General features: G+C 43.9%; 1 protein-coding gene across 2 annotated transcripts in view; it reads left to right on the forward strand.

The window, feature by feature from the left end:
* The window catches only part of LOC138566226 (laminin subunit beta-2-like), a 594,957-nt gene that overhangs the window by 237,972 nt on the left and 339,373 nt on the right, over window positions 1-17,612 (forward strand). For both annotated transcript variants that reach the window (XM_069643287.1, XM_069643286.1), the window contains 5 exons: window positions 10,382-10,455; window positions 11,384-11,572; window positions 12,133-12,196; window positions 13,879-14,081; window positions 15,345-15,465. In XM_069643287.1, the coding sequence (XP_069499388.1) occupies window positions 10,382-10,455; window positions 11,384-11,572; window positions 12,133-12,196; window positions 13,879-14,081; window positions 15,345-15,465 (651 nt within the window). The remainder of the gene's footprint in view (window positions 1-10,381; window positions 10,456-11,383; window positions 11,573-12,132; window positions 12,197-13,878; window positions 14,082-15,344; window positions 15,466-17,612) is intronic.

Genomic DNA, 17,612 nt, shown 5'->3' on the forward strand with positions numbered 1-17,612 from the left:
GTTCCGGCGACAGAAGAGAGACAGTAAATTCCTCATACATCATATGTCTTCATGTGACACCGTGCCATCTGGGTGACGGGAGGGCACATTTCTTTTTGGGTTTCTGAGAAAGAGGCAACTTTCAATCTTGTTCTTTATCTTGCTGGCAGTTTTGATCTGCCAGTGGGGTTGTTTAATATAGAGTCTAAGCCTCATTACTCCAATTTCTCTGGTTGAGAGTGTAGTCATCATGGATTGGATTGGTTCTTGATCTCGGTTATCTTGCCACAGTAGAGATGGTTTCACAGGGTCAGCGCTTTGATGGGCCGCCAGTAGCGGTCAAAAGGATTTGCAGTGATCGTAGCAGGTTTCTTGATCTGAGAATTTGCATTCTGATCCTGTCCGTGGAAGAAACTCTTTACCTTTGTTAGATGTTAATCCATCTCGACTGCACACCGCATTTAAGGGGCCAGGCCCTTCAGTGATAAAGTCCTTCCCTTGATGCCACTCATGGACCGCACACTCTTCAGTCATTTCCGGCGTCGCTTCATTAATGTCAAATTCATCCCTGTTGTGCTCTGTTGCGTATCTGTATTGTTGTATACCTATGTAAAGCGCTCTGTTGCGTATCTGTGTTGTTTCATACCTCTGTAAAGTGCTCCGTTGCGTATCTGTGTTGTTGTATAACTCTGTAAAGTGCTCCATTGCATATCTGTGTTGTTGTATACCTCTGTGAAGGGTTCCGTTGTGCATCTGTGTTGTTGTATACCTCTGTTAAGTGCTCCATTGCGTATCTGTATTGTTGTATATCTCTTTAAAAAAGCTCTCCATTGCTTCTCGAAGCCAGTTCAGCGATGAAATAATTGCCTTAACAATAGTAATAATCGCCCTTCGCGAGCATTCCAGTGCCCTTTGTTCCCGGCCCCTTGCCGAACATGAAGCAGGCGACATATTCAGCCCTTGGGCCTCATCCTTTGTGAAACCTTAGGCCTTTGGGGCCGCCACTCGCCCTGTGGGCACGCCAGTCTCATCTCCGGCTCGTGTTCAGTTCCTTATAATACTCTAAGATAAGTTCTTCATCTTCTGGCTACCTGGGCACCCACTCTTCCAATTCCCCAGACTGGTTAAACCACATAAAGAAAGAGTCAAGTCTCACAATGCAGTCTAAGCCCGGGATTGCGCATTTTACTCGCCACACGGGTACTTTCCTAGTGGGAGCTATGCTCTCTATGTACCTCTCCACCTCACAGGCAGTTGCTGCGAACGCTGCTGATCTTTGGGCCTTCTTGGAGAATTGATCTTTGTCAATGATGGAGAACTAGGGAAATCCTTCCTTGGAGACCTTCTGAATATCCCAGGTCTGCGGCAATATAGTCCAGCGGGGGCATGTCTTCAGCTGCATTTCCATTGATTATGCTCGTTTTTCAGGGAACAAACAAAACAGATGTAAAGACATGTATTGAGGTAGAAACAGTAAAAGGGTACGGGCTCTTCCCCCCCAATTTATTCAAAAAACGAAAAGATGCAAATGCAGTAGATTTAAATACAAATACTTTGTCCTACTTCACATTATCAAACTGGCTCTGTAACCCAATTAGAATGGGACGTTATCTGTTATGCATTTGCACCGTTGAATAACTCTGTATAGCACCCCGTTATGTATTTTCACTGCTGCATAACTCTATAAAGTGCTCTGTTATGCATTTGCACTGCTGCATAACTCTATAAAGTGCTCTGTTATGCATTTGCACTGCTGCATAACTCTATAAAGTGCTCTGTTATGCATTTGCACTGCTGCATAACTCTATAAAGTGCTCTGTTATGCATTTTCACTGCTGCATAACTCTATAAAGTGCTCTGTTATGCATTTGCACTGCTGCATAACTCTATAAAGTGCTCTGTTATGTATTTTCACTGCTGCATAACTCTATAAAGTGCTCTGTTATGCATTTGCACTGCTGCATAACTCTATAAAGTGCTCTGTTATGCATTTGCACTGCTGCATAACTCTATAAAGTGCTCTGTTATGCATTTTCACTGCTGCATAACTCTATAAAGTGCTCTGTTATGCATTTTCACTGCTGCATAACTCTATAAAGTGCTCTGTTATGCATTTGCACTGCTGCATAACTCTATAAAGTGCTCTGTTATGCATTTGCACTGCTGCATAACTCTATAAAGTGCTCTGTTATGCACTTGCACTGCTGCATAACTCTATAAAGTGCTCTGTTATGCATTTGCACTGCTGCATACCTCTATAAAGTGCTCCATTGGGTATCTGTATTGTTGTATACCTCTGTAAAGTGCTCTGTTGCTTCTCGAATCTAGGACGGGGCTCAGTGAATACAGTAATAATAATAATAATCATAATAAATCCAGATTAACAGTGAATGTAGGCTCCATATTTCATCTGACACCCAAGGGGGTCAAAGGTGCTGTTTTACCCATCAATTTGCGCATAGCTGCTATTAAAATCAACCGGATAGCTCGGGTAACGTGCTCATCTTGGTAGCAAGACGTCACAGAGCACCACAGGTTCGATCCCCGGGTCCACACTTAGAAACCTCTGGGTATTAAGCGTGTTATAAATAACATATCATATCTATGATACGAGAGCAATACCGGGTGCAAGGAGGGAATGAAAGCACCTGTTCCCTCCTAGTTTCCGCCTCAATAAATTCCCACTCTTTGAACCAAATGGCAAATGGGCAGGCTGATCAGGAATGATGGTGCCCTTAGACGTGTAATAATATCACACTCGATACACCCGTACACCCGGACACATTATGCAGGCCGTTACCTATTTCTCATTCTGAGTTCTTTAAAGAGCACAAACCTACCTTGTTATTTCTGGCGTTGCTTGGTGGTTTGGCAGCAAAGTGCTACCTTGCTATTGCCAGTAGAACCAGAGCAACGCAGGAACCAGAGTCCAGCCGTGTTTCTGCTCCTAGTGATAACTTCATATATACTATTGTCTAAATGTCCAAGATAAATTTGGCCTGGTGTACTGGTGGGGAGCGATTCCTGAACGGGCCCATGGAGATTCAGGGCTAACCCCCCCGGTACCTTAAAACAATATAGCTGCACCTCGAGGAGGATGGGGTGCAGGATTCACTTGCTCCAACACGACTCAATAAGGACAACTCGGTTTGGCAAAGGGAAGTCCATTTAATGACAAGTACAAGAAACGTTGAAACAAATGGAAATCAGCAGTGTTGCGATCGCCTGTCTCGCTTCAACTTCCAAAATCTTCATTCAGACAGCATTAGTTATAGTACATTCTCGTCATCATTGACGTTTAGCACTCAAAGTTTGACATGCAATTCTATTGGTTCGAAAAGGTAACTTAAGTATAGGTGCTATATCTGTATATGGTAATAAAGCATGAGGATTGGATCATTCTTATCGGGTGGGCATCTGCACCCTTCCCACTACATCACTCGTGATAGACGTCTCTACATTCACAATGTCCGATTGGTTCTACAAGCTATAGGACCCTAGATTATTTGGTCCATTGTGATTGGGTGGGTTACACCTTTAGGCATAAATCTCCACTTTAATTAGCAGCATGCAGAATGGACACCCAGGTCCCTAGTGCCCCAAGATTCACCCTGCCTCCCATCCATCAATCAGTACTTTTAAGGCTATGTGTCAATTAGTTGGTTCAGGATGGCCTCGAAACTGTAGCTCTTATCAGGAAAAGTTATGGCATCTTCGGGTTCTGGGTGACATCAGACGTTGGTACCTCTCTGCCTTTGGCTGGTCACGTGTCTGTTCACCGTGAATCTGATTCATTTTCCCTCTTTCATGTATTTAATTCTTTCATAGCCTCGCCACCTGCCTGGGGCCTCCTTATCACAACCTTCACTGGCTGGCTGGTATGCTCTTAGGTTTCGTTTCTCCGGAGTTGCCGCTCTCCTCCCTTCCTGGAGTTGACCTCGAATTCCCAGGCATTGAGCTGCTTCTTACTGAGTTTCGATTCCGCTCCTTCCTTCAGCTTTGGCTGGAGTAAGACTCTTGGCCTGTTTTACCCCTTGCAATCTGGGCTTGTTTCTGCTTTACAAAATGGAGTCGCACTTGTATAATGTGCTTCATTGAGGTAGATATATAATTGGCGCTTGCCGCTCTATTCTTCTAGTAAGCTTGCAAGCAGTACCGTTTACTTAGCTTCTTGCGTTCCAAGCCTATTTACATGCATTCAGTCAGTTGCATAATTCGATCCTGGTTCCGTTCTTTGTGTTGCAACGTTGTATCTTCTTATACGTTTATCACATCATTATTCTTTACATTTCATCCTTGTGCATCATCTTTCGATCGTCGTTATCGGTTTATCTGCACGTCACATCAGTCTGGGCTCTTATGTCGTCACCATTTGCCTTCCATTACGGCCCTGTGTGCCTCTTCGGGGACTGTCTGTACGTAGTCTTCATTTCGTGTCAGCTGCTGATATGGTTGTCTCAATGGATACTGTACAGCCCATGGTTGTCTGGTGATAGGTGCTTCAATAGGTATACAAATCCTTCTAATGGGTACTGGACATAGCCCCACCGTGGCTCTCTGTTGGTTCATTTGCTCCTTATACGTCACATATCTTGGCGAGTATGCTTCAGGTACCTCGAATTACAGGGCTGGGGTGCAAGCCGTATCTGGGACCTCCTCTACACTGGGCCATAGGCATGTGGACTTGCAAGAAATAGGTCTATCTCAATGTCTGCCTGTCTGTGAGGTTCTTCTGTTCTGTAAGCCGCAGCATTGGTTTTTATGCCGGCCGCTATGAATTTCACAGCCCACTGTTATGAGATATGTGGATCGACCGGCCTTAAACTATTGAGATTTGCGCTACCTAATTCTCTTCAACATAACTAAATAATTACTGACGGCATTGATTAATAGGAAATTGTCACTTTGAGATGTTTTGTCATTTGTATTCAATTTTCTGGCACGCCCAAATCTAGAGGATCATTGCATATGTGAGAGGAATCATTTCTGTAAGCAAAAGCATGACGCTCGTATTGACCGATGTTGCAGCCATGTTATCCTCGCCTCAAAATGTTGAGCCTGCATGGATCAGTATATATTGTTCAGGTTTACAAACTCTCTTTGATTTTACCCAAAGCACCAGAAACCCTCATTGATGCTATTTTTCCATTTCCCCTTTCTCATAGGGGTAATTTAAATAGTACCAGAGTTTACCAGACTGTCCCTTCTATCAGAAAAAATGTGTAACTTATTTTAGGTTTTGATCATATATTTTGCTATGTAAGACAATTGTAAATTTCATGTTATGGCTACAAAATAACTAGAAGTGGGTATTAAACACCAAATGGCCAAATGTTTGATAAAGCCAATTAACAATGTTAGTACAATTTCATACATTATTTTTAATAGCTTCTTCTGTCAAGAAAACACAACATTTAGTCTCTCAAAATGTTGTGTCTTCTAGAAAAGGGTCACAGAGATTTGTTTCATCTGTGAGCACCAAAACAGTTTTTAATTTTGTGTGCTGACCACTGAGCCCACTCATTTTTACCATACGCACACACACTAATAATACAATTTAAAAACAAAACACAATAAAATTCATTTGTATACCCTTTTTAAAAAATGTTTTAAAGTATTTTGGTTAAATATCTAAACACTATTAAAATTCATCAATTACCACAAATACATCATTAAAAAGATGAAAAGAATAAATCATCAAATGCATACCTAATATACAATAAATTTAATCACATACATATTACATAATATAATATAAATTTGTAGACTCTACTAACTGGTCTTCTGGTGTCTTACAAGGTCTTTCGTAAGACACCTCTGACAGAGCCTATTATCATCACCCTCCCCACCCCCAGCCCCACCCAGTAAAAAAGTTGAATTCCTGCAGGACATACGCAATGACAATTTCTGTCTCCAAAATCCAGGCTGTTCCCGACTTTGGAGATGTCTTTGTCACTGCTACTCTCTCTCTACCTTAGTTTAACCATAATTATATGCTGAATAGTAGCTCAGCATATAATATGCCAGATAAGCTAATATTATGTATTAGAGTAAGTTTGGGGCAAGAATTGGTATCACCCAGGCACTGGGTCTACAAGGTTTATAAATGTCAGTATAATTTGTGTACATATCTTAAACAAAAACAAGAAATTGTGTCACTTAGTGTTTGTGCTGATTTATTAATACACTTAAGCCGGCACGTGTTTCGACCCAACATGGGTCTTTTTCAAGGCATGCGTGGTAATGGCGATTTTATATATCATTGGAGAGCTCTGACATTCGGCTCATGTTGGATAACCAATGCCTTGGTGATACCAGTTCTTACCCCAAACTTACTCTAAACGCTGTCAAGACAGAAGAGTACTGTCTTTTAAGAACCCTTCAGCAGCAGCAGGTCCTACTTAATTCACCAATGTATTCTAGTGCTCTACCCACTTCGTAACATTATGTATTAGTCTTTATTGAATATTTTCTGTATATTCCAAAATAATGTTTAGGACTGAACTACTGAAGTTATTCATATTGATCTTCTTTGATATAACCCCTTGAGGTGACACTGTTCATGTTGGGATAAGACGCCATCCTGTGGGTTTAGTCAGATCCATGTACGGCCAGTAATTTGTGGTCATGGTAGGTCTCAGAACCCGTACCCCTGCGGTTGAAGCCACTCTAGATTCTGGACCAGCTCTTGTGCTGGTTAAGACCACAGCCCAAATTTGAGCGCTGACTACCTGCAGGGCAGATGTGGCAAAGGGCTTGCAGTTGGTAGAAGACAGATAGGAAGAGACAATCAATGATGTTTCAGTCCATTTGTGGGTAGACCCACCGTAAAACCAGCAGAAGACTAATACCCTCAACTTGCCTGTCTTCTTGCCAGGACCCTGAAATTTCCCCATTCAATCAATGGCTCATTAGCTGGTTATGTTTCTGCCAGGAGGCCATTCTATACAGAGACCATGGTCTCAAGGAACAGAATGCACTCATTCCCTATCTCCTAACTCAAGGGAAACAGCAGAACCAGGAAGCAATGCTGCATATGGCATATGGCTAAAGCCTGCTAGAGGGATGCTAAATAAACCACTGCTGCAGGGGCACATGAATGGCGAAAAGTAGGAGATCATGTTGATCCTAAAAAAGTCTTCAGCCGACCCCTTGTGTCCAGCCAACTACTGCCTTATCTCTATTACTCCCTTCCTTGGGAAACTCCTGGAGAAGCTGGTCTTCGCCCAACTGACCCAACAGACTGAGCTCGCTGGTTGCCTACACGACCATCATTCTGTATCCCGACCATCTAGAGGCACGAAAACTGCTCTCCTGAACACCCGTGAAGAATTGTTCCCAAATCTTGACTCAAACTCTCCTGCTGTTCTCAGTTTCTTTGACCTCTCTTCTGCTTTTGACACGGTCAACCATTGTATACTGATAAAGTGGCTCCAAGATACTCTTGGTATTTCAGACCGGATACTGGATTGGTTGACCTCCTTCCTCACTGACCACCCTTCCTGCTTCTCCTCCTCCATCACTCTCTCTACATGTGGTGTTCCCCAGGGCTCTATCCACTTGCCTTGGCTTTTCCATATCTACCTTGCACCTCTTGCTCACCTGATCTCTGCCTTCTCTCCTCATTTCCAGCGTTACACAGATGACACACAACTCTTTTTCAAGCTCCCCTCTTCCTCTTCTCCTTCATCCTCTATCATCCCTGACTGCCTGTCTGCTGTTCAGTCATGGTGCACCATCAATGATCTCTGGCTTAATGCCAGAAAGATAGAGATTCTTCCTATCCGGACACCTTCTCCCCATTTCCCTCCTGCACACTGGCCACCCTCTATGGGCTCACCTCCCTCTCCTTCCACTGAGACCAGAAACCTTAGGGTCATCTTCAATTCCTCTCTCTCCTTTACTCCTCACATCTTGGACATTGCCAAGAGGGCCCACTTTCAACTTCACCTCCTTAGAGGCATTCTCCCTTTCCTCACATTCCCCCAGAAGCTTAACCTCTCTAGAGCTCTGGTCCTCTCCAGGCTGGATTACTGTAACAGCCTCTTCGTCAACATGCCTCTTTCTTCACTCCATCCTCTTCAACTAATCCAGAATAGGGCTGCAAGACTTATCCTTGGCCTCAAGCCCTGGGACTGTATGTCTCTGGCTCTAAAATCTCTCCACTGGCTCCCGTTTTCTGCAAGTATCAAATTCAAGACCCTTTGCATCATCCACGAGGCTGCCTGTGGCCTGACACCACGCTACCTTCAGCTCTCTCTTACTAAATACTCTCCATCCAGAGCTCTTTGATCTTCTTGCTCCAACTCTCTGCTGATCAAACATTTCTCCAAGCAGAGGGCTGGGGGAAGATCTCTCTCCGCTGGCTCCCTCCAGTGGAACAGTCTCACTCTCTCTCTCCATCTTGAACCGGACCACCTCAAATTCTGCAAACAACTCAAGACCTTTCTCTTCTTCTCCTCCTCCCCTCTCACCTTCCTGCGCTAGCAATCCCCTCTGTTGGTGAGAATGGCGACCTGGTCCCTCAAGAGTCCATTTAGGTCCTGGCCTTCTGCCCAATCGCCACCAGCACCCGCCTGCACTGCCCTCTGGCCCACACCCACCTGTCGGGTGGTTTGCCACGCTCTGCACTTACCTGTTGGGTGGTAGACCTTCCTCACCTGGGACGTCTCCACCCATGCACATACCTTTTGGCTCCCCAACGGGCACCCCTGGCACTTCCTCTCCTGGGGGACCCTTTTTGCACTGCCCCACCCCCTTTTTCTTTTCACTGCACTTGCACGGTCTGAATGTCACAAGGCCTAGTAGGACCGCTGTTCATTTCTATGTATTCATTGTCTTTGTTTATTTTCTCCCTTCCCTTTTGCCTTCTGGTGCTTTGAAACTGTCTTGTTGTATAAACGCCTTATAAATATCCAATAAATAAATTAAAAAAATACTCTGGGCAGCAGTGCCACCTTCATTGAGGTAAATAACCTTATGCACCGTTCAATGCAGATAGCAGTGATCGTAGAAAGATGCTCAGAAGATGCAAATGTCCTCTGGGTTATTCTGGTGATTTCAAGGCTGGACTATTGCAACTCAATCCAGAATGAAATCACAGACAAAATGCAGGAGCATCAGGGGCTGGAAAATCCAGCAGCCACCAGTCTGCAGCTGAAATTGAGGAAGGCATGGTATATCTCAGATGCGTTAGACATTCTCAATGGTCTACGAAGGAGGTATAGCGGTCGATCTGCACCCCTTTCACCTCTATGATTGGGATCTCTGATGGTTTAGTAGTAGCTTGAGGCTGAGTAAGTGCTTTAGCCACTACTCATCCTTGTGCCCCTGCAATGCTGTAGTCATTTCTTCACAGTGACCACTTATATATCTATGGTAAACCCTACTTCATCTGAATTAAGGTAACTTTTAAGGCACACTTGCCATCTCTGTCCCACTATTCAGCAGCTTAATACAGCTTTGCTCCAATGCACTTTACACCGGACATTTCATATGTAACTAGCTGTTCACGGCGTAATATACGCTGTTCTATCATATCCTAAGGGTCCATATCGGTTGGTAATTCATAGGGTCACTTCTGTCCCCCTTCTTAAATATTTGAATTACCACTGATCGCTTCCAGGAAGGAGTTGTAGGTCCCTGTGACTTTTTAATGGCCATTGAAAAGGCTAAACATACCAGCTGGAATGAGAAGTATGTGCAGTATAAGGACAGTATCTAAGTTGCATCGATCACACAGGCCCTATGATGTGACTTTGTAGGCACATAATTGTCAACCTTGCTCCACTGCAGAGTACCTGTGATGGCATAGGATTGCGTAGTAGCATAATTACAGCACCTACTTGCAGTTTAAGCTCGTGAGGAGGTATTCATACTACAGCGTTTCGCTCTTTAGAGACTGAGACGTTGAGCCGATAATTAACTGTTCATTGACACTGGAACCGGCATGGCCTGTGTAAAGAGAAGTGGGGGTGGAAAGAAGTTACTTGAAATTGTTCTGAGTGGCTGCAATAGTGGAAGGTGAAGGTGACCATGTAGCACCGTGCTCATTCTGTTTGTTGAAATTATAGCTGTTGTTAAAAATGGGTGCAATTTGCAATTTGGACAGCAGAGGGCAACCTTACACTGACAAATCGCATCAACCGAGTCAAAAACATACCTAAGCATTATATATATATATATATAAATAGATGGTCAGTACACAGTCGTACATTGTTACTTATTTTATCAGCCAGAGAAGGCTTAAAAGATGAATTATACCTATTTAAGACTCAGACTTGTGACCTGCAGATCACAGACACATATCAGCAGCAGGCGCTTAATCCGCTCAGCTATCTTACTGGTAGAGGTTTCCCATGTCTGCTCTCAAGGTGTACATGCCTTTGTTCTCTACTCACAGGTGTGCCTGAAGTCAGCCTTCAACTGGACCTGGAGGCGGAATTCCACTTTACCCATCTCATCATGACCTTTAAGGTGAGGTTAACAAACCGGGTTTGAGTTCTTTCTAGTCTCCGGCTTCCTTTTACTCCATGGGAACGGTTATCATTGTAAACAAAAATTGTTGTCCTGAGGAATATATAATGTATGGTGGTTAGAGATACATTGTTATAAAGCCTTGATCGAATAACACAATCCAGTGTTACTAATTCAGTGCTAGCCTATTCAGTGCTAGCCTGCTCCTTCTGGGCTCCTAACGGGCACCCTGGATGTATGTTCTGTGGTGCTACTTAACTAATAGCAATAATGGACCATCCCAAGGGTTGTACTCAGAGGCTTCGCTAGGTGGGCGGAGGGTGAAGGAGCTACAGCCACAAGTCTTTTGGTTGTAGCCCCGGATAGAAGATCAGCGGCTACAACCAAGAGGCTAGCTAGCCCTGAGCCCCGACAGTCCCGACATTAGCATAGCCCGAGATCTTTTCCAGACCTAGCAACACCCCTGGTTGTACCGGTGGGCCGCAGGGAGTTAGCACGCGGTGAAGCCTTCGGAACGAGTCATTATTGCTGAAAGAATACCTGTACTATTGCAGATTGGAGAGTGATTAGCAGCTCGAGCCATTAATCCTGGGAGGATGTGCAAGAGCCTGTGGGCGATCACAATGAGGATGCAAATGTAGTTATTTGCACCTAGCTGTCCTTCAATGGACATCTGTGGGGTGGAGTTGGTCGAGGAGTAGTTGAGGGATTCGTATCAATTACGTGGGAAATATAATGTTTGCCTTTTTCAATAACTGTAGTATTGCATCTCATTTTCTAAATTTCTATCTCCACCTAATATGAATATGGTCCTTAGGCATCGTCCCTTACCTATATATGTCTATGTCATTTCAATTTGCAGTTCCCTTCTTGTTTCTTCCATGAGACCTGTGTAGATTTCTCAATTCCTTCTCTCTTCTTCATTTAGACCTTCAGACCTGCAGCCATGCTAGTGGAGCGTTCTGCGGATTTCGGTCGCACGTGGCAGGTGTACCGCTACTTTGCCTACGACTGTGCTACGGTGTTCCCTGGTGTGTCCCGCAGCGCCTTGCGGAAGGTGGATGACATCATCTGTGAATCTCGTTACTCTGACATCGAGCCCTCCACCGAGGGAGAGGTGAGGAACACATTTGGAAGGGGTTGAGAGGCAGTAGGGTGAAGGTGTGTGTGCGAGTGCATACCCTTGGCCAGGATTGAAGAATGCAAATTAATTTTTTTCAAACTTGTGAAAAGAAGTGTTAAAAATATCAAATGACCACAACCATATTCGGGTCAATGTGGCCTGGAAAACCCTAGTAAAGTTATTTTTATCTCCAACTGGATTTTGTTATCTGCTTCTTAGTGGAAGTCCCTTACACCCCACTTTTTTAGCATAAACCTGGAAAGAAACAAAAGAGATAAGATATAACATACAATAAAACATTAAAAGTGTTCCCTGACTCTTCCCTTCTGGGTGTGTGACAGGATGTCCTGCTTGACTCAATTTCCCAACACTATATTCTGATCAGTTTTAAACATATAAGGAGATATTAGTTAGTAGGTTGCAGACATCTGAATATTGCAGCATGAGTAGTCTAATGGGAAGACCACCCCGAGATTCGCACAGTTGGATTATTTGTGGGCGTTGAGGGTTTCTGACCTCTAACAGTTCCTTGTGGTTCTTTCTTTCTGTTCCAGGTGATCTACAGAGTCCTGGATCCAGCCATCCCCATCCGAGACCCCTACAGCCCAGAAATCCAGAGTACGTTAAGTTTCATTGTTGCCAAAAGCCTTGGGCTGGAAATTATGACTAAAGCTGCAATGTGTGTGTTCCTGTTTGGCATAAAGATGCGGACCTGTCTACAGGGAGGTTGGGAGATTTCACAAGAGGCCAGTGTCCCCTAAAAGCTGACACGGGATCTGCTGCATGCAAGGGTTACCACACGCCACCTCTAGGGGCCTGTTAGAAGCTTGAGCAAGAACAGACCCTGTCTATGATCTTGCGGTCAACATCACCTGACCTTCCCATAATATGACTACACCATAAGACAATTGGAAAATTGTGCCTCCTTTGGCCTCTGTTTGCTACTGTATAGATAACACTGATTCCATAGGCCGTCCTTGCTACGTGATGGGGGGCAGTGCTCTCCACCTACCACTGTGTATTTTGCCGTCTTGGTAGCACCTTGAGCTTGGTACACGGTCAAACATCTTCACCTCTCACCCTTTAAGTCGGTAGTTGTATAATGGGACCATGGAGTACATGGGGAAAAAACGGATAACATTTATTTTGTAGGTACCTCATCCCTTGAACTGAATCCGCCGTCAGAAATATATCATCTAAATCAGGGATATAGGGTTTATTTGGTTTATAGTGACTTTTTCGAATGGCTTATTTTCGAATGCCATTTTCTCGACACAATTTTGAAAAAATGACCGGATACTGGTTTATTTTCATAGACCGACTAGAATGTTAGAAAAGTGGGAGATGTCTTAACAAATCTGGGCCCCTGAAAGCAACTGTGCGATTTAACTAAAACCACAGGGTAACGGAAGAGGCATCACACCATTAGTCCATGCGATGACATCACGAGTAGCGATGATATATGACCTTTGATCTCTGTTAATCCACTACAAGTGACAACTGCATGAAGTAAAATCCCCAGAAGTCAAGAAACAAATCCTACAAAAAGTTTTACATGAAAGCATAACTGAGAATCTAAAGAGAGTGGACCCAAAAATAATCCCAGAAGACCCCAAATAGCTTCCCTTGGATAAGGTAATATGTCTGAATTCCAGGACATCTTTTCATGGCTGGTTTCGGTGGGGTGCGGTGGTGGCCTAAAGAGCCTGCTGTCTCCTGTGCGGTGGGTGCGCAATACTGAGGAGATAGCTCGTGTGACACCCGAGATTCTAAGAAGCACAGGGTTTGGGATGTCACTCTCTAAATGACATCCATGTCTGAAGTGCGAGGAGTTCCCGTGAAGAGTCAGTCGCGTGTCCATCTCCCCTCGTATACGAAATGGTCATTAGGTTTTACATGGGAAACATTGAACTTTGTGAAGCTGTGCATGCCGGGACTTCATTCTGGTGCCAGCACTTCAGAAATATTCCTGCAGAGTCGAGTGATGGATGGGTAATGGGGAAGATACATCCCAAGATGAGATGTGATCTACTGCTTGGGCCAGGGGTCTGTAATCCGGGGCTCTCCAGATGTTTTGGACTATGACTCCCATCATGCTCACCATTGATTATGCTGCCCAGGGCTGATGGGCGTTGTAGTGGAAAACATCTAGCGAGCCTACAGTTGCAGACCCTTGGCTGCAGTTGACAATTGTCATTTGGCGTCAGTTCTCTTATTTGTCAAAAGTGGATACATTTAGACTTGGCAGTGTCATAAGGGAGTTACAATGTGTCCCTGTTCTCTATCTTGTCCTGCTCTAGACCTCCTGAAGATCACCAACCTTCGGGTGAACTTCACCAAACTTCACACGCTGGGCGACAACCTGCTGGACTCGCGGGTCGAGATCAAGGAGAAGTACTACTATGCGGTGTACGAGCTGGTGGTGCGCGGGAACTGCTTCTGCTACGGCCACGCCTCAGAGTGTGCGCCCATCGATGGCATCAGGGGGGACATTGAGGGGATGGTAAGTGTGCTTTTCCTCGTCTTGATTTGTGCATTTGCCCATCACCACAGAAAGGAGGCTCGATCTTCTGAGAAATGTGTAGACTTCCCAGCGGCCCCAGACGTGAAGATTGTGTGTGACCTGTGGGATCTATGTGATCACTGCATTAAAATAATACCGAATTCCTGCACATTTCAACGCGATTATATGCCTGGGGAGATCCCACGCAACCCACCCATGCTCCCTTTCAATAATGTATTGCCCTAACCCACCCACCCACATATAATTGCGCTGAAATGCACTGTCACATTTTCAGCATTTTTGGATTTGCTATTTTGGGACGCGAAATGATGCGGTGATACCGTCGTGGGCAGCGGTAACCACATGACAGGCTAAGAGTCTATCTTCCCTAGTCTTTTCCAATGGAAGGAAGGAATTGAAGAAAAGGTAGGGATCCCAGTCCCTGATTTCCATTTATAGATACATACTCTGACGACCTTGGCCCACATGCTCTCCCTTTACCACCGCTTCTGGCTGGGGGACATTTTCAGGCCCCACTGATTACCTGGATCCTTCCATTCTGACACATGATTGGTGGAGCAGGTCCATCGCTTACCTACCAGATCGTCTTTCTATTTTAGGGATCTGGCTACCAGTAATTGACATTTCATTCAAAATCCTTCACAGCTGCATGGATACTAATACACTTAGGTTTACTCTATTCTGATTGGTTCCACTTGTCTTCTGGCCCTTCTGCTAAATAATCTGTAATATGCTTTAAAAAAAGAAGCACCGCCAAATGGCCAACCCACTAAGAGTCAACACACCGACATCTAAAGCAGTCATTGAAGGTGGCAAATGCTTCCATGTCTTTACTCTAAAGTCCTGACTGAATTGGCCGCTGAACACTAACTCTTAATTAAGGATTCCACCTGGAAGCAATAAGACCCTTAGTTGACCAACTTCCTGAGACCCAGCGTACCAACCTCTAATCATTTCAGCCGAGGAGATCGGTGAGTCTCGCCATCTCCGGAATGAGGCCATGGATTACCTCCCTCTGTTTCTCCAAATGCACCACTAATTTCTAGAAACATTTTAACTTACCCACAAGACACCAAACTATAACCCTCCCCTTCCAGAAAACCCTAGGAACTGAAGGCCGTAAGGATAAAGCTGGAGTCAGAGAGAGAACTGAAGAGGGTGGTAACTTCTGTGGATTCCATTATCTGTGTGCCCCTACACATCATATCAAATGATTACATGATGTCCATCTCTCTCATGTAGGTCCACGGGAGGTGCGTATGCAAACACAATACCAACGGGCTGAACTGCGAGAAGTGTGATGGGTTCTTCAATGACCTGCCTTGGAGACCAGCTGAAGGACGCAGCACCAATGCTTGTAAAAGTGAGTCCAGGTGCTACTTCCTGGGGCATGTAGTATGAAAGCCAACACCCAACGCAGCTTCTGCATGCCACAGATGTCTGATGATGGAACTGGCCCCTTTTTCTGCTTTCCTTTTGACCGATCTGTGACCCCTGTGTAGACGTTACCAGAAATCTTTCAAAACAGAAACTCAGCGTTCAATTTTAGGACCCCATGACACTTCTTGATCATAATATCAGATCCCTCTTCTGGCATCGGGAAAAGTCAGAAATGGTGAAGTCTAGTTGACATCTAGGTTATGTTTTACTCATCGTAGACCTAAAGTCATTCTGAACAACCCGACTACCCTACGCTTGATGTGATGCACAATTTCATGGGGGAAATTCCACCTGCAAGATGCTTTCCTATGGAACTCTCTTCCCCAAACCCCTGCATCAAAAACAACTTTCAAAATGTTCGCAGAGGACCACAAAGTCACAAAAGACTTGCACTTGCACTGTGGTCTCACTCCTGTTAGCACTAGTGCCTTCCCCAAATGTACCACCCCCCACACCTGAGACACCGCTATGAATCGGCTTCATAGCATTTAGTGCCGGCACTCTAGATAGGCACCCTACATGTCCATTTTACTTCCTATAATGAGACTCTCCAGAAAGTAAAATAGGGAATGACAGGGGGCAGGTGTCTGCCCCTTGACCTCACCCACATTAGTCTGTTGATCTACTGAGATTCCTCACAGAAGAACGCTGCCAGTGTGTTCCATGATCTTAAGAGGGGTCTACAGATAAAAATGCATGCATTCATTTATAGTAATTGCTAAGTTCAAATCAAGTACATATTACATAAAAGTACCAGTTTTAAAATTACAAATCTATCTCATTTGAGCATGAAACTAGTTGAATTGCATATAAGGAATGGAAGCACTTGAGCGCTAACAAGATCTGAAAAATATACTCAATTTATTGGTAAAAGAAATAATTAAATAACAATATGAACATATTCACATAGTAGTACAAGTAGTCACTTACTTTGCATTTCTCATCCTCCTGTTATTTGTCTTACTATTGAATTATGACACCCATTTATTTGTCCATAGGATTCATTTTGAAAGTGTGTCTTGTCAATGTAATTGTTCAAATTGATCAAGTTTTATAATCATTTGATTGATTATCTTCAAGTCATCCTTATATTTCAATGTGTTGGTTAGGCAAGAATTGATGTAGTAACCCTTTGGGAGACTACACAACACTTGTCCTCTTGGTATTAGGTAACCCACCTTTTGTTATAGGTCTGTACTACACAAGTTGGTACTGTTGCTGAGCCGCTACGCTTTTCTCATGGGGCGTAAATGTGAGCTGTAGAGCTGTAGAAATGAAATTCGCAAATACAAGTAACCAAGTAACACTTATACTCAAGGTTTCAGTTATAAATAGTTATTTATTTATTTAACATCAGTTTTTAAATAAGCATTCTTTAGCAAGGGCAATATATGTAACAATCAAATATACTTTAAAATACTTTTCCAGAATCAGCACAAGCTTAGTAGATACTCTTTAGAGATGTTTTTTACAGACTACCTACACCTGGAGGTGACTTCTTTCACAAGGACAGTAATGGCATTTATATATCACTAGTACACTTTGCAGCTTCTGAAGTTGCAGAAAGGAAAGATTAAAGGAAGGAAAAAGGTTAAACAGGTTCTCAGGGCATGTGAATATATTTAAATCTTCCAATGAAGTCTAGACAAAAACTTTAACAGCAAAAATAGTTTCAAACTAAGTTATCACCTCTGAGGGACAGAAAATAACAAAGTCAATGGGCTAGAAGAGTCGCCAAGGAGCCAGGACAGCCAAAGTCAATTGGAGCACAGCCTATAGAGCTGAAGCACTTCTTAGATAAAAAGTCTTGCACAAAGTTAGAGAGTTTTTGTAGAAAATCACGACAGGTTCACAAGCTCTTGCACTTGTGGAGGGTAGAACTGAAATCAACTCTAACAAAAGTAGCTACTGCAAGTCTCAATTGAGAAGAGCAAAGCTAAAGACACTGAGGTAAGTACCCAATGTCTGACCAGTACCTCTGGTTAGAAGAAGAGTGGTCCAGCTGGCTTCTGTCTGGTTGCAGTGATGCAGATTCTGGGTTCCTGAGCCTCAGTCGTGGGGACAAGTGGG

Source organism: Ambystoma mexicanum, chromosome 2p (genome assembly GCF_040938575.1).
Source record: "Ambystoma mexicanum isolate Mex_15411 chromosome 2p, UKY_AmexF1_1, whole genome shotgun sequence".
Classification (NCBI taxonomy): domain Eukaryota; kingdom Metazoa; phylum Chordata; class Amphibia; order Caudata; family Ambystomatidae; genus Ambystoma; species Ambystoma mexicanum.